The 18,383-nt window shown below is 38.0% G+C and overlaps 2 protein-coding genes across 2 annotated transcripts in view; one reads left to right on the top strand and one right to left on the bottom strand.

The window, feature by feature from the left end:
- Positions 1-18,383, top strand: part of cacna2d4a (calcium channel, voltage-dependent, alpha 2/delta subunit 4a) — a 150,282-nt gene that overhangs the window by 74,417 nt on the left and 57,482 nt on the right. The gene's annotated exons all lie outside the window — the stretch shown is intronic.
- lrtm2a (leucine-rich repeats and transmembrane domains 2a) overlaps positions 1-18,383 on the bottom strand; it is a 47,498-nt gene that overhangs the window by 28,696 nt on the left and 419 nt on the right. The window contains exons 1-2 of the mRNA XM_007230691.3: positions 17,718-18,383; positions 2,112-2,300 (exon numbers count right to left, since the gene is read on the bottom strand). The exon at positions 17,718-18,383 is cut by the window's right edge and continues 419 nt beyond it. Of these exons, the coding sequence (XP_007230753.3) occupies positions 2,112-2,172 (61 nt within the window). The 5' untranslated portion in view covers positions 2,173-2,300; positions 17,718-18,383. The remainder of the gene's footprint in view (positions 1-2,111; positions 2,301-17,717) is intronic.

Here is an 18,383-nt window from a genome sequence, read left to right as displayed (position 1 = left end):
TGAGCGCGGCGCGGCCGCCGCTGAAATCTCGGAGAGCGGCGCGGCCGCCGCTGAAGTCCCGGAGAGCGGCGCGGCCGCCGCTAAAGTCTCGAAGAGCGGCGCGGCCGCCGCTGAAATCTCGGAGAGCGGCGCGGCCGCCGCTGAAATCTCGGAGAGCGGCGCGGCCGCCGCTGAAATCTCGGAGGGCGGCGCTGCCGCCGCTGCAGTCTGGGAGAGCGGCGTGGCCGCCGCTAAAGTCTCGAAGAGCGGCGCGGCCGCCGCTGAAATCTCGGAGAGCGGCGTGGCCGCCGCTAAAGTCTCGAAGAGCGGCGCGGCCGCCGCTGAAATCTCGGAGAGCGGCGCGGCCGCCGCTCGTATCATGGGGTGCAGCGCCTCAGACGCGTGCTTCACGGGGCGTGGCATGAAGAGATCCGCTGCAGCACTGGAGCCCGAAGCTGCGGGTGAAGTAAAAACCCGGACTGGATTCCTACTCTTTCGTGCAGAGTCCGGCGTGAGGAGCGCGGGGAAAGTCATTGACCGCGGCTGGCTCGCCGCGCAGGGGGTCTCGGAGCGCGGTTCTGCTGCTACCGCGGGAATCACGGCCTGCAGTTCGGCTGCCACCGCGAAAGACACAGGGCGCGGATCGGCAGCTACCGCAGGAGGAAGTAGCGGCTGGCGGGCTGGTGCAGGAGGGCAGTCCTCAAACTCCTCTTCACTGGATGCAGGTGTGAGGAGATCGGAGTAGTCCCAGGAATAGGACTCCTCACAGCCTGCATCCATGCCACCCCCGTCCTCGTCGGGGCGAGGATCGAGGCTGACCGCACACAGCCCTAGCGCCCCCCCAAGAAAATCCTCCCCGGAAACGGGCTCCTCCTCCGGCTGGCGGGACCCCTTAAAACGTCTACCCCGAGGCCTGCGGCGTCCTTGGGGCCTCGGGGATTCCAACGCCGGGGTCCCGAATGGAGCATGGCGGATCGCCATCCTGGAGCCAGTCCACGGGATCCCCTTGTGGGTCTCGGTGGGCGCCACTGAAGCTGGGCTGACGGGCTCCAACCCGAGGAAAGGCGCTGGGAGCGGGTCATCTCCCCGGATTTGCTCGGCGAGGAGGCGGAGATACTCCAGGTCCGCCTTCCGAGCAGCATACCACTGGTTTACGTCCATGATGGTCGGTCTTTTTGTCAGGGTTGACCCAGGCAGAGAGACGAGGAGGCGGACGTAAACACAGGTAGGGCGAATTTATTAAATAAATATAAACAAATAAACAAGTAAACAAGAAACAAAGAAAAACAAGAAACAGAGGCTATAAAACTAGACAGGATGAACTTAAACAGGGCAAGGGAATAAACTAGAAAACTAAACAGGGAACTAGAAAATAAACAGAGATAAACACAGAACAAGGGACTCGGGTAAAGGCTATGGAAACACTGAGATCAGAGAAACGCAGAAGGACAGACAACGGGAGACAGTGCAAAGACCGACCCGGACAGGTGACAGAGGAAAGCTTTTTAACATAACAGGAAACACACTGGGAGTGGAAACACCTGGGGAAGGGGTGGAGCTACAAATGAGACATGAGGTAATGGAAAATCACAGGCAGAACACAGGGGCACGGGTCACGTGGGACAACACAGGCACGAGGACAGACAGGAAACAGGGCCAGGCGTGACAACGTCTGGCTGACCCACATGGAAACAGCAGCTTTAGCCTTTAGCTCTTTAGATCAACATGATCATGATTCTCAGCAGAGAAGAGAAGAATTAGAATTAAAATTAGAGTTAACCTGACAGGAGAAGAAGAACTGCACTAATAAAGTTATTGATAAGATAAAGATAAAATAAAAAGCAACTACTGGAACACTGAATGAAGAAACGAAGATGGTCCAATATGTCAACGAATCAATGACTTTTGGGTAGTTAATGCAATATCAGTATTCCACCATTATATCTATTAAATATATTTAATAAAGTATTTAACTGTGGGCTACATGCATTTTTTTAATGTTTTTAAGATGGAGGGCTAGCACTGCACATCAGTCTGGCATATATAGAGCCCGAGATCAGCCAAAACCTCTTATCTCCCCCGCCTCCTCTATCCAGCAGTGACAGGTAGACAGATAGCTGTTATTGACTCACCAGGGCTGCTCTGAATGCTTCTCCTGGAGCAGATCACCACAGGCCCCGTGAAGAGCCGCATGGCTGCACGAGTGCCTCCCCGCCGCTGCGTCTCGACCGCGCCCGCTGTCACGACTCAGACCCGGCGAGGCATCAGCGTGCCACCATGCCAACCTTCAGCGGCACGAGCTGCACAGAGCCGGGGGGAAGCTGTAGAGAAAATACCAAAATAAATACTTTATTTCATTACTTCAGTAGAAATGTAGGTTATCTTTACTTTACTGCAATAAGTATTTTACATTTTCACACAATTATCTGAACTTTCTACCCCTTACATTTGAATAAAAACAGCCTCGTTTTTAATTCAGCTTCTCATCGTTCAATAAAACCCCTATCCAGATAAATCTCTCCATCCATAGAGTGAATCTGATTGTGATTGGATGTAGAGAAGTATAAACATATACCATTCCCACTCCCTATTTGTTTAGTGTGATCCATACACCTGCACACATTACAACCACAAACATAAATATATTTAATTGTGTAAATTTAACAGGGAAAGACCAACACAATGTGGTATATAGTTGTGAAGTGGTAAGAAAACAGTGCACGAATAAAAAAAATAATTACAAATAAAAAAAACAGTAAAGAAGAAGAAAAAAAAGTGTGCAAAAGTATCCAGCTCCCTTTTCTCTGAGTGCAACCAATTACTTGCAGTAAACAGTAAACAGTATTTTAGCCAGTGCTGCAATAACTGCGTCTAAATAAACATTAAACCATACCTGTCAAGTTTTAGATTTAAGAATAAGGGATATTTTCCTCTGTACTCCTAAAGCCGTCCCACCAGCCCAACGAAGGTTCAGTATCCCTTACATTTTAAAACAGGTTTACAAAAAATCTAAAATAACCACATGTGAACCACTTACACACTACAATTAGATTATCAGAATCTGAAATGTTGTGGACATTCCTACATATGTCATTCTTTTAATACAGCCAAATTAAAAACCCTTTTCTATTTATTTTTTAAAAAATTAAGATTTCATGTCTTTTTGCCATAAATGCACTCTTTTATATGATATATCTTTTATTTATTTAATGGATTTAAAATTGAACAAAGGGTGCACAAATTCTGCAAAATGACTGTTGGTGAACTAAAAATAGTATTATGAGCTTTTACTAAAAGGACATGGACCAGATATATTCCATCAGTAAAAATGAGTCCTAAGGGGCCTACACAATAATTTTTAATTAATACTTCTTTCTTTTGATCACTCCACCCCTGATCAGTTCAGTTAATTTCGGTCCTCTCCACATTTCTAGTTCTAGAGTCACAAGCTGTATTTTTTTCTAAAGTCACAAGTTGTATTTTTAAACAGCTATCAGAAAAATCTCATCACAGTTTACATGATTAGCCTACCGTTACCTTTCTTTTAGAAAAATTGCTGTATATCCATGTATGTTTTAACATCAGCTGCTCTAACTAGCTGCCTGAACTCACAGCGACGGGGGGCTTTCCCACACTGACCCTCCTTTGCAAGCTGATTGGCTGTTTCTCCTGAAAGGCGGGACTTTCTCCTTGAATCGGCTCCACGATTGGTTAAGAGAGCGGTCAGTGCCCTGTCTCCTCAATAATATATATTTTTTTATTTTAGTATAATACGGGAAATTTACGGGAAAATACTAATACGGGAGGACGGCGGGAAAGAGGAGTAAAATACGGTAGTTTCCCGGCCAAAACGGGAGACTTGACAGGTATGCATTAAACTGTTTAATTTAAAAGGGTGTACTTTTTTGTTATTCTATTATATCATCACACCCTGGTTTCCTTCCACAGTCCAAAACCATGGAGAGCAGGTAAATTGTATATTAAAGTTTTATTATACCATAAAATTGTTCTGGTGTATGAACGTGTGTGTGACGGTAAGCCCAGGTATGGATGGATTGGTATTCAAGAGTTATCTTAGCTTAGGTGGACAGTGGTTTCCGGTTGAGAGTATGCTGTGCTTGATTGGCTGCCACCTCTCACACCATTGTGTGTTTAGTGTGTGTATAGAATGTAATTGTATGCATTCTTAAGTGGCAAAAAGGTGCTATATATGTGTAATTGTAAGTAAATTATGTCAGTGGCATTTAATGGTCTTTAAATTACAATAATATAATTTATCACAATAATGTCTTTAATGATATATTGTCCATACAATATTGTTATTGTAACAGGTCTGTCCTATTTCCCAGTATCATTATCATTCAGCTTAAGCTTCATTTCAGACAGTTGTCAGTATGTAGAAACTGCTTCACAGACGAGCATCTCAGACTCGGTCGTTCATCATCTTCAGCGTCGTAGTTTATGAAGTGACTTTTACATCAATCCTCTCTCTGCTGCTGCTTGTTTTAGCGGGAGCACAGCAGTAATGATTTTATTCTTTATGTCAGGCTTTTCTGGCCCCGTGCCTTTCAAACAGTTCTGTTCAGCACTGAGGATTATTGAACTGAAAGATCCAGACGTTCACTTCCTGAACCCAAAAACAACCAATGATATACAACAGCTCTGGAAAAAATAAGAGAGCACTTAAAAATGATGAGTTTCTTTGATTTTACCAAATTAAAAAAAGCTCTGGAATATAATCAAGAGGAAGATGGATGATCACAAGCCATCAAACCACCAAACTGAACTGCTGGAATTGTTGCACCAGGAGTAAAGCAGCATAAAGTTATCCAAAAGCAGTGTGTAAGACTGGTGGAGGAGAACATGATGCCAAGATGCATAAAAAAAAAAAACTGTGATTAAAAACCAACCAGGATTATTCCACCAAATATTGATTATTTCTGAACTCTTAAAACTTTATGAATATTGAATATAAACTTGGGTAACACTTTAAAATAAGACTGCCTTTATAAAGGCTTTATGAATGGTGATAAATGAGTTTATTAAAGGTTATTAATTAGGTTGCAAATACTTTAAAACCCATTAATTAGCAGTTAAAAATATATCTGTAGCAACACATAAATAGAAATGGCAACAGTGACCTGAAAATTTTCAAATGTGCTTCCACACTTATTTATACTGTCAAATCTTTCTACATACTTAAGCATTTACAATCTAATATTCAATAATAATTAATAAACTCATTTATAAACCATGTATAAACCCTTTATAAGGGAAGTCTTATTTTAAAGTGGTAGCTAAACTTTGAAGTGTATTTTTTTGTTGTATTATTTGAGGTCTGAAAGCTCTGCATCTTCTTTTTTATTTCAGCCATTTTTCATTTTCTGTAAATAAATGCTCTAAATGAGAATAGTTTTATTTGGAATTTGGGAGAAATGCTGTCTGTAGTTTATAGAATAAAACAACAATGTTCATTTTACTCAAACATAAACCTATAAATAGCAAAATCAGAGAAACTGAATCAGAAACTGAAGTGATCTCTTCATTTTTTACAGAGCTGAGTGTGAGCTGTATTGACCGTGTCCTGAAACCACAAGCTCATCTAAAGTAAAAGTCCTGTAATCGGGGTCCTTAGTGGTTTTCCTTGATCAGAATTCGTCCCTCAGTTCTTTAGTTGGTGTGAATAATAGATGGGGGTGTGTGTATCTTACCAACTGCCATCGTGCCGCTTTACAGAGACCGCCAGTCACTTTCAACCAGGGATAAAAGAGTGTGTAAGGGATAGCGAGCCTATCTGCATCTTTACAGAGCCGCTACATTTAGCGTTAGCATCCGCAACAATGAACGAAAGATAGAAAGACCTGTTGATTTCATTTGTATTCTAACTGGAGCCTGTGCAAAATGTGTCGCGGTACTCTTACATGCAATCTTACACTCCACCAACAGTCTATTTTTACACATTCTACCTTAAACAGCAGCAGAGCTTCTGAATATATCTACACTGATGGGCGTGGTGTTCTGGAAATGAGGTGTGTTCAGGTACATTTCTGGAGTTTTATCTTGTTTATCTTGGTAACAGAAAACACAGGAGCTCCACTGACTGAATACAACCTAGACAGACGCCAACAGTCAGACATTCATCGCTATCTTGGCAACGCAAACCCAACTTTTACATCAACAATAAACAGAATAGTAAATAAAATAACATTGCTGTTCCCGTAAATGAGCTGCTGGAGCTCCTTCACAGCGTCAACCAGCAGCTCAGTTTCCTCTGCTGAGAAGAGTTTGTTGAACACGTCCAGGTAGCTGCACCGTTACAATAGCAATCCACCAAAGACAGAGCTCACCTGATCTACTCTTAAAGAGAATGATGAGCAAGAGACACTCTGATTGGTTCATTATTTCACGTTACTCCCAAAATTAACCACAACCATGATTAATTAATAAGAGAATTAGTACATGCCTAGTACAAAGCATACTTTTCCCACGGTTCTAATAGCAAAGACACACTGACACGCCCTAAATCAAGCTGCACGGTGCACGATGCAGGTGGAAGGAGTGAAAAAAGACTATTGGTCGAGTGTAAGATAGCAATGAGCATCACAACGCTCCTTGTGCATGGTGTAAAATAGGGCCTTATTATGTGTGTGTGTGTTAACTGCACAGATTAAATAGAGCCAGACAATTCTCAGTAATTCTAAGGAATCATTATAAAAAGTCATATACAAAAAAGCTATGTCTATGCTAAGCTAAGCTAGACTGTTCCACTGCAGTAGCATAAACCAGCCAATAGTAAGGAAAATAACAGGGTTGTAAATAGGCTTGTAAAACTGCATCTGAGCAATTTTTAACACACTTGTTATGTACTGTATACGAACAATCAATAACCAATAACAATTTAAAACACTGAGTAAAAGCATTCTGTCAGCTTTAATAAATAATGATTAATAATTAAGTTAAATGCAGAATTATTATGTGAGTTTAAAACAGTTAAAATATCTTTTACCAGCCTTACTTAGTTTTATTGTTCTAGAAAATAACATCTAATTAATTTATTAAATTTCTTTGCATAAGATATAATCTGGCATGGCCACGCCCACAACTAATTGTATTGGTTATGAGCAATTTAGGTGCCTTTTTGGTGCGGTCAAAAATGTATGTTTTATGACAACTGGGTCGTAAAACCAACTGTTTGCATAGAAGATGTGCTTTTTAAATGCAAATTGTAATGTAAATTAATTAATTAGTTTTCACCTCTATTTTGTATGAATATAGAGGAGGTGTAGATTTTTCCCACTATATTTATTGAAATGTTTAATTTTAACACAGTTTTAAATCTTTTCCTGCTGTTTTAAGGCTGTATTTTTCTGCGCTGTACTTTTAGACTTGTTCTCACTGTGAATTTTTTATTCATGTTAAAGTGGTTCTCTAATACTGTACTACAGCCACCAAGAGGGAGATTCAAGTAATATTATACTGAATTCTGTGATTTATACACACAATATACAGCTCTGTTTGATTTAAAGAGTTTTACTTTTATGCTACAAAAACCCTATTCAGGGAAAAATATCTGTCTGACCGCAGGATAAAATGCTGATTCTGTTGCTATGGAAATATGAAGAGATGCAGCCAAAAGAAAGCAAGATTCACTTAAACTTTATCTTACATTTTACATCATGTTAGTTGGAGCCACTGTCAGCACTGAGCGTAGGCCACCAAAAAATAAGGCTTGTGAAAAATCATCATTATATTAGTAAGCATATTAGTGAAAAAAATATGTAAAGCTTGTTAATAGTTATAAGCAATAAAATTATAACATATTTTTGGGAAAAGATGAATTACAGTTGCCGCGTGCACCAGGGGCGTTGCCTGGGTATCTAAAGATCCAGGTCTCAGCCCAGACAATTATAAGCATTTTTTTACATATATTTTTTAAGCGTCCTGCACAATATGTAGTTTTTATATTTGATGGATTTAAAAGTGTGCTGTTATTCAGCATGGTTGATTGTTGCTTATTAAAAATCATTAAAAAACATGGAAACAAGAGAAAAAACTGCTTGTGACAGAAAATAAAAAAGAGAGAGACAAACTCTACAAACATTTAAAACATCACGGCAGTTTTCACGGCATAGAGTTTCCCCAGCATTTTATTTAACAATGTAATGTATTCCTAATTTCTAGTAGCACAATTATAGTTAGCTTTTACTGTTGCTCACTTAAACAAATGAGTGAAAAGACCTCAGATCTGAGATACCAGAGGTCTCTGATTTGATTCCAGTTTGAAGATTATCAATTTGGTTTTGTACAAAGCAAGATTTGGAGTTCTATAAAACCAGGAAATCAAACTATTATCAAATGACACCATTATAATATTGAAGAACAATTTCAATACTATTATCCATAAAAGTTATAAGTAATTTTATTGTAGCATTTTGTAGTAATGGAAGGTCAAACCTAGGAAAAATATCTATTTGGTTTTGCATAAAGCAGATTTTGAAGTTCTATAAAACCAGCAAATCAAACTGTTATCAAATGACACCAATAAATCCACAAAGAAAACATTTCATATTACTGACCATAAAAGTTCTAAGTGATTTTACTCTAACACTTTGGAGTAAAGGGCAGTCAAACTTCAGAAAAATGTATATTTTTTCCTGTCTAATAATATTAATTAATGTAGTCCTACAAAACCAGCTAATCAAACTGCTTTCAAATGAGACCAATAGATTATTGAAGGAAACATTCAATACTATAAACCATAAAAGTTCTAAGTTATCTTACTGTTGCGTTTTAGACTAATGTGAGGTCAAACTTAGAAAAAATGTCCATTCGGTTTTGCATAAACCATCATTATATTATACTGAATGCCAGTTTCTCAGCTTCTATATGATGGAAAACTGTCCATTCGTTTTTTGCACAAAGCTAGATTTGGAGTTCTATAAAACCAGGGAATCAAATTATTATCAAATGACACCATTATATTATTGAACAACACTTTCTATACTATTAACCATATACGTTATAAGTCATATTACTGTTGTATTCTAGAGTAATGGTCAATCAAACTTAGGAAAATTGTCCATTTGGTTTAGTATAAACCATCCATATATTATACTTATAATGATGTAGTTTCTCAGCAGAGGCGTCTATAGTATGGTGTTAGTAGTGATTGTGTAAGATCTCTCAGTGGGGTTTGTAAATGTGGGCGAGTGAATGAATGATGTGATTCAGGTGTGTGTTTAGTAGAGCACATAACTTTTATCTCCAGAGTATACACACACACACACACACACACACACACACTCACACCACACACACTCTCACAGTTTCTGGTTGGGTGGAGCTCCTGGCTGGGGACGGCTCATGTGTCTAAAGTCGAAGGTCGAGTGGTGATCCCGAGGGATCAGGTGACCATAAGGAGAGCAGGGATCAGACGGTTTGCATGTGTGTGTGTGTGTGTCTCAAGTGGTGTTGCGGTGTTGATGATGAGGTCAGGATGTGCTCTGTTTACAGCAGGCTAGTGTGTTTCAAAATGGCTGCCTCTGGCTCTTCAGCTCGTCACCTGTGACATCAGTCAGAGTGTGTGTGTGTGTGTGTGTGTGTGTGTGTGTGTGTGTCTTTTGGGAGTGTGTGGTGGGGTGTCCATCTGCCCATTGCTGGGAAACATTGTGTGTAATGGAAAATATGCTGGCAGTGTGTGCTGTTGTTGCTGTATTGTAGATTAACACTAAACTCATCCAAACTACAAATAAAAACATATAAAATTAAATTTAGTAAACGGAAATACAATAGTGTGTTAAACAATCCAAAATCTGTTTTATACAATATTTTAGATCTTCAAATTAAGCTCCTCTTGTTTAGATGATCAGTTTTGAACATCTCTGCTGGATTGTCTGGTTTATAAATGGTTTACAATTAGTTTATTAATGGTTGCTAATTAGGTTGTACATGCCTTAAAAATAAGTAATAATCAGTTATAACACATACATAGAAAGAGCAGCAATGACCTGTTGTTTGTCAAATAGTGAATCCTCTGCTATCTACATTGTTGCCCTTTCTAATGATGTGTTATAACTGATTAATAATGATTTAGGCATTTACAACCTAATTAGCAACCATTAATAAACTAATTGTAAACCATTTATAACCCCTTTATAAAGGTATTCTTATTTAAAAGTGGTACCTTTCTTATGTCTTATTTTATCAGCAATATATAAAAATAAATAAAACTTTCATTCACTTCAGGATGTATCAGCTGCCTCAGGGAGGGCATTATGACACTGTGTGGAACACACTGTTACTGTTTTTTGGGGATGTATTCCCTGAGATATAGAAATATTGAAACTGTCTTATTCCAGTATTTTAATACATTTTTTCGGCATATATTTACTGTATGGAGATAAAGCTGGTGACATTAGAAGTTCAGTGTTGGGTAGCAGGATTTGCCAAGCATTTATAACATTCTGTGTAAAGTAAAGTAAGTAAAGAAGTACAGAAGTACTGGTCAACAAAATTGAAATTGAGTGATCTATAGGCAAGCCGTGTGTCAGTGTAACTTTGCTGTCCTAACGTCGGGAAAAGTACACCTTGGGCGTCTCAAAACATAAAGCAAAAGGCATGTTCTAATTATTTTAATTTTGTACATAACATGAAATAATAATAAACCAATCAGAGTGTCTCTTTAAGAGCTCATCATTCTCTTTAAGAGTAGATCAGGTGAGCTCTGTCTTTGGCGGATTGCTATTGTAACGGTGCAGCTACCTGGACGTGTTCAACAAACTCTTCTCAGCAGAGGAAACTGAGCTGCTGGTTGACGCTGTGAAGGAGCTCCAGCAGCTCATTTACGGGAACAGCAATGTTATTTTATTTACTATTCTGTTTATTGTTGATGTAAAAGTTGGGTTTGTGCTGCTGTGTGTTCATGTGTGTGTAATAAGTGGGGGTGTACGCTCGGCTCGGCACGGCGCCTGTGTTACCGAGATAGCGATGAACGTGTTGACTGTTGTCAGGGTTTTAATCAGTCAGTAGAGCTCCTGTGTTTTCTGTTACCAAGATAAACAAGATAAAACTCCAGAAATGTACCTGAACACACCTCATTTCCAGAACACCACGCCCATCAGTGTAGATATATTCAGAAGATCTGCTGCTGTTTAAACCAGGCAGGAGGAAGGAGTGAAGATAGACTGTTGGTGGGGTGTAAGATAGTAATAAGCATTATGATACACCTTTTGCAGTGTGTAAGATTTCTGCATTGGCTTGATTTCCAGATTTATTGGCCAACACATGCTTTTTGGTTTAATAACACTGTTTGCAACACATTCTGAGGCAGCCGTGCTGCATTGTGACCTTTTTCCTGTTATATATTGCTGATTATATATCCTCTGCAGACCTAATTGAGAAGTCGCTCTTACTATATAGAGCTAATTAGGATTTTCCTGAGGGAGTAAACTTGTATTTTCTGCAGTGAACCTGCAGCACATATACTTCCTCCTGCCTCTGCAGGCGGCCAATAACCTGACCTCCCAAAACCCGCCTCTATACCCACCCACACCATCCACAGACCTGGTGGCTTCGTGCCCGTCGTGACCAGGGCACTGTGCATATAATCCTACCTGCATGTTATTTTATAGATCACGCAGAACTAAAACATTTTTTAATTCGATACTTATTTTAATACTTTTTCTCTATTTTTCTAAAAATAAAAAATAAAATTATTCTCACTCAACCTATTTATTAAAGATGAGATGCTCCAAGATCTTTCTGTATCATGTTGTAATGAAAACAATGAGCATTTTTATATTTGTGGCGCTTTATTAAGAACAAAAACAACAGCATTATTTTAACTTCTTGAACTATATGCAGTTCAGTTTTTAAGAGTTGTTTGCTCTTTCCAAATATCATCAAATAATTTCTATCATTTCTATCATTTCTATAATTTGGACAATAACAATAATAAACAATATTTTGCATTATTCAACAATTAGAATTGTTTTCTCAATATATTAATGGAAACTATATATTCAATAATTTTTTATTTACTTAAGTGCAAATATCAAACAGTGCTTATATTTCTTAATTGTTTATTAATGAAAGAAAAAAAAGATAAATAGAAAGAGATATAGAGAGGTAAAGAAAGAGAGAGAAAATAGAGAAGAGAAAGAGAGAAAGAAAGAGAGAGAGAAAAAGGGGGAAAGAGAAAGGGGAGAGAGAGCGAGAGAGAGACTAAAAAGAAAAAGGGAGAGAGAGAGAGATAAAGAGATAGAAAGAGAGAAAGAGAAACTTCTGCACAGTAGCGGTTTGTCGACAGATTAAAGGAAAATAAAATGTGGGTGAATCTTTCGAAGTAGACTCAGACTTTAGAGCACTTCCTTTCGATACCCAGCCCTATGCAGGACCCATGATAGCCATGCCTGGCTTAGCCTAGCTTATAACTTACTATTGGCTAATCAATATTCAATATTATCTGTTAAATAATAAGATAAACTAAAAGCTTAGGCTAAAGTCAACTTCTTAACATGAGTTGTTTTCCTTTTTTCCAGTGATTTAGCTTTAATGTTATTTAAGTTATAAGTTCCTGGAAGGACATTGCGGTGTTCAGGAGCTCCTCCATTTCCACTCGCTGTTTTTTTTTTTTTTTACATGGATCTCTGTGGAAACCGTGGCGTGTCCAAAGTGTAATTACGGTGCGCGGCAGTGGACAAATATCTATTTTATTAAAGGCGAGGAGACGAAACTCAGAGATGTGCGTCCGGACGGGACTAAAATTACCGGAGGAGCACGGAGTTCAGAGACAAACAGTAGATAATTCAGCCTGTAATTTATTTATCAGAGGACGTCTGAGAAATAAAACACCTACATGATCGTTCTGGACGGGAATAAAATCATAGAGGATAAAAATTACCCAGAAACCCCCTGAGAAACTAATTCTATCTGGATAGAGCTTAGGACAATGAGTTTTTACACATAAGTAACACATGCATGCACCAAATTGCAATTTGCTCTAATAGCCTACAACACCAAAGCTGCTCACAATACACAAGAGACGGTAGGCTTGGGGGAAATTACCACACACTGATGGTGAGCGAGGGGGAGAGGGAGACACACCCACTATGCAAATAAATAGTTATAGGAGCCAATGAGAAAGTTAATTTAACATAAATACGAGTTGAAAAGGCTGACAACTCATAAACTCTAAAATCTAACTTCACAAAATGTATTTTAATGATTTAAGATCAATTAAAAATACAAATTATCATAATGTATTGGTAAAAGTCAACAGGTGTGATCCAATCCTGTAACAAATCCAGTCCTGTGATAAAGCACACACACACACACACACACACACACACACTCTGTATGATGGGTGGTTGTTAGCTGTGTGTTTATTCCCGTGGGATAATAGAGTGCTTGAGTAGCTGAATCATGATAACCTGCTTTTAGATGATGATGATCATATTATAAAATGAAGTGCTTCAATTAAAAGCAGCACATTTGACATATTAATAGTTTTATAGTAGTAAAATCTCCCGATACTCATGGTAGCAGTATTAGGAACAGGTCGAATTATTATGCAAAGCAATTAAAATAACAAAAAAATAAAAATCTATGAAATGAACCTACAATTAAAGTACTCTTATACCCGAATGATTTCTAACTAATTCTTAACAACATGCAAAGCAATGCAATCTGTCAGTGGGGGAAGAATAGGCAGGAAACATCAATGTTTCCAATGAGTTTAAGAGGTTAAAATTAACAAAAAAATCAATTTAAAGGTCAATGCAGTTTTTTATCAACTCAGTCACCAATCTGCAAGCTAAAATCTATTTTAAAATTTTAAAATCTTATAATTTAAGGCGCTGGAAACAGTTATCCACGCCTGTATCTCATTATTACAATCTGACTACTGTAATTCTCTGTATACAGGAATTACTCAGCCAGCTCCAGAACACGACTCTCAGGCTTCCCCTGGCTTCCCTCACTGATTCTGACCTACATCTCCAACTCCAGAGCCCAAATTTAACCTCCAGTTCTTTTAGATCCTCAGATCAGTTGTTGCTGTAGCTCCTTTACACTTACAGCTCTGTAAAAAAATGAATCAGTTTCTCTGATTTTGCTATTTATAGGTTTTTGTTTGAGTAAAATGAACATTGTTGTTTTATTCTATAAACTACAGACAACATTTCTCCCAAATTACAAATAAAAATATTCTCATTTAGAGCATTTATTTACAGAAAATGGCAGAGAAATGGCTGAAATAATAAAAAAGATGCAGAGCTTTCAGACCTCAAATAATGCAAAGAAAACAAGTTCATATTCATAAAGTTTTAAAGGTTCAGAAATAATCAATATTTGGTGGAATAAACCTGTTTGGTTTTTAATCACAGTTTTTTTTTTTCATGCATCTTGTCATCATGTTCTCCTCCACCAGTCTTGCACACTGCTTTTGGATAACTTTATGCTGCTTTACTCCTGGTGTAAAAATTCAAGCAGTTCAGTTTGGTGGTTTGATGGTTTGTGATCATCCATCTTCCTCTTGATTATATTCCAGAGGTTTTTAATTTGCTAAAATCAAAGAAACTTTTGTAGTTTGTTTTTTAAATTGTACAGCATACTGTCTGGATGCTGTACAATTTTTAGTGTTAAAACTGAAGGCAGAAACAGACCCACAAACATGCAATAAATGAGGACAACTGCATTAAAAAAAACTGGCAAAGCATCTTAAAGGAGGAAACTCATTTGGGGATGTTGGGTAACTATGTATAATGATTTATTGATATATACTTTTTATAATTAAATGTTAAAATTGAACATTTTAGTTAAAATCCCAAATGTGTTCATTTGAAATCAATATGCATGCAATGCATGTGGGCATCTTTTTTATATATTTAGTTGGTTAAAAGCAATGTTAGACTGTAAAATACTTAATAATAATAATAATCTCGTGTTTAGACCAAACATGTTTAAAAACTATTCTATTTAATCTGGGTTTATTCAGTCAGTCTAGTGGAAAATGAATTGCAAATGACTGAAAAGAGACCCATTTCCAGATGTTACACAATCAGTGAGACACTAACGAGCCTGAATGAGCAATAAATGAGTTTTACAGCTTCAGTTTTAATATTTCTCTGGAAAATTCCATTAGCGGAAAATCTGCACTTTATATGAGTGTTTTATGTTTTATGTTTCCAAACCCATAGTGTCTGATTTTTCACTTGTTGCTTTTAACTTTATAATGTGGTAAATTAATGGAATTTTTGAGGTCAGTGATTGAAAATCTTGATGCAATGTGTGTGTGAGTGTGTTTCTAATAAATTTGGTTATTTTTAAATGTCGATGTTTCCTCTAAAAGTACTGGAAAAGTGAGGCAGTGATCCCTTTATTTCTGCTGTAGACTTAAAACTATCGGGTTCGATATTAAAATATGAATATAAAGGTGTTTTCACACCTGTAATTAAAGTAAAAGTTCTTATGATCTGGATCAGTTGATGAATTTATTGTTTATTTGGAGCTTCAGTTTCTCCTTCTGTTTGGTTTGTTTTCACACAGGCATAAAAACCTAAACGCACCAAAATGCGCACCAATAAACCATGTGAGCACATAAGAGTCTCCTCTGATTGGTCAGAGCCAGAGTCTGGTACGGGAGCAAGAAAGAATAAATATATGTTCCAGTGCGTATATATATGTGCAGTGCTAATCTAATGCTAATCTCACAAACGCTGCCTCTGCTGCTCCATGCTGTTTACACACTGAGCACGGTCTGTGCTGAGTTCACTGCTCACAGCTGTGTGAACTATGTGTTTTTTACAGTTTACAGTGTTTTTAATGGGTTGCATGCAGTGAACGCTGCACATACCGCACTTTTAGTGTGTAAACAGCATTTTGCAAACAACAGTTTGTTCACGGCAGTGGTAATTAGCGCTATCTGGCTAATATATCAGATTAAAGTGCACCTTATCAGCAGTTAAACTCAAATAAAAGGAGTATATTTGATTATTTCAGTCATTTCTCATTTTCTGTAAATAAATGCTCTAAATGAGAATATTTTTATTTGTAATTTGGGAGAAATGTTGTCTGTAGTTCATAGAATAAAACAACAATGTTCATTTTACTCAAACATAAACCTATAAATAGCAAAATCAGAGAAACTGATTCAGAAACTGAAGAGCTCTCTGCATTTATTTTTTTTGCAGAGCTGTATAAATGTTCTGTATAGACATTGATTTTTAAAAATATATATTTGTATTTTAAATGTATTTATATGTGTTTAATAGGCATTCAAATACTGATAACACACTACTAAACATATAGATACACACCTGTGGTTTAGAATTGCTTCACTTCTTATTTTACTTATGCTTTATTTACAGATATAACCAAACACACACACACACACACATACACATACATATATACACACAGAAGCTAATTCAGCACCCAAGCACTCATTCACACAAGTACACACACACACACAACACACATAATCATCATCATCCAAAGCAGACATATGAAGCACACATATAAACACACACACACACACACACACACACACACACACACATATATATATAAATGAGCCAGACTGAGAGTTAATAGAGGCTGGAGCAGAACAAAGAGACACGAGTAACAAAAGCACTGAAGCCACTGGCATCAATTATTGAGAGCAGCCTCCAAGAGAAAAAGAGAAGACACACACACACACACACACACACTCTCAACACACATACTTACACTGAAACACAACACACACACACACACACGTCCACCCATAGACACACTCAGATCACAGGCATCCTCACTTCACTCTATGTAATGTAGTAATTACAGTATGTGAGAGTGTGGAAGTTGTCAATGCACGGTTTCAGGATGTCAATCTGTGAAGTGTGTGTGTTTGTTTGTGTGTGTGTATGCAAATGCATGCATGCATGTGTGTGTAAATGCATGCATGCATGTGTGTGTAAATGCATGCATGCATGTGTGTGTGTGTGTGTGTGTGTGTGTGTGTGTGTGTGTGTGTGTGTGTGTGTGTGTGTGTGTGTGTTCGTGTTTAGGGCTTCCAGTCTAAGCAGCGAGACATACGCCATCGTTCTCACATGCTCAGGCTCACCAAACAGCATTCCCACTGCTCTGACCCCCCCCTCATCCCTTCTTCACACCCCTTTTTCTTTCTCTTTTTCTTTCTCTTTCTCACTCTCTATCTATCTATCTATCTATCTATATCTCTCTCTCTCGTTCTTTCGCTCTCTCTCACGCTCTCTCTCTCGCTTTCATCCACAAGCTGGTAGAATTATTAGCTTTTCCATCTCTAATCTAATATTATTGTGCTTTATTTATATTATTTCATGATATGACACTAGATAATAACACAAGATGTGATGGACACCTTTATTTCTTTCATATGCATGCTGTATATATAAATATATACATATATTATATATTATATATGCATACACATTATCAACATTATATGTAGACGATTGTCTTAGAAGTATAAACATTTAGAAGAGATGTGAGATGATATGAGTCTCACACATCATACAGAATCATACAGAATATATACTATTATTACTATTATATAATAATATTACCACACATACATATATATATATATATACATATATCTCACACACACATACACACACACACACATATATTCACACTCACCCCTGCTGCACGTTTGAGTGTGTGCAATACAGAGATAAAAGTGATTAAAAAAAGATTTTAAGAAAAATCACACTCACCTCCTCTTTATCTTTTTTATCCTCTTCAGTCTTCAGCTCTCCGTCCTCCTCTCTCCGCTCTGTGTACAGTAGTGCAGCGTTTCAGGAGGCAAAAGGACAATAAAGGAGGAAGACCGAAGCAGCTGCTATAATCCACCCATAGGAAAATAATGAAAAAATAATAAAAATAATAAAAAATAATGATAATAATAATCTCCCGCTGACTCAGTGGCAGCAGCAGCAGCAGCTGAGAGGACGGAAAAAACGGAGAAAAAGAATAAAAAGGAGAATAATAAAGGAGAGGAGGGGTTGCCAGATAATAAAAAAGGAAAGCAGATTATAAGAAATAAAAAAGGAGGATGAAGGAGGGAGAGTTGAATAATCCTGCGCAGCCTTCATCATCAACATCACCACCGCCACCATCATCATCGCTGTACCCGACAAGCAGCCAGTGTAGAAGCCAGTGTCTTCCTCTTTTTCTCGTTCTCTCTCTCTCTGTGTCTCTAAATATATATATATATATATGTATATATATACAAATATATTAGTATATATATTTATATATATATGTAGCCAGCCCACTGCCTATATGTGGCTCCGTCCTGCGCTGGTATGCCACTGAGACTGCCACATGTGTCAATTTGACACTCTGTGTGTGTGTGTGTGTGTATGTTCGTGTCTATGTGT

The sequence above is a fragment of the Astyanax mexicanus genome, chromosome 2 (genome assembly GCF_023375975.1).
Source record: "Astyanax mexicanus isolate ESR-SI-001 chromosome 2, AstMex3_surface, whole genome shotgun sequence".
Taxonomy (NCBI): domain Eukaryota; kingdom Metazoa; phylum Chordata; class Actinopteri; order Characiformes; family Acestrorhamphidae; genus Astyanax; species Astyanax mexicanus.
The sequence above is the reverse complement of the archived record's forward strand: the minus strand, read 5'-3'. Positions and strand labels throughout refer to the sequence as shown.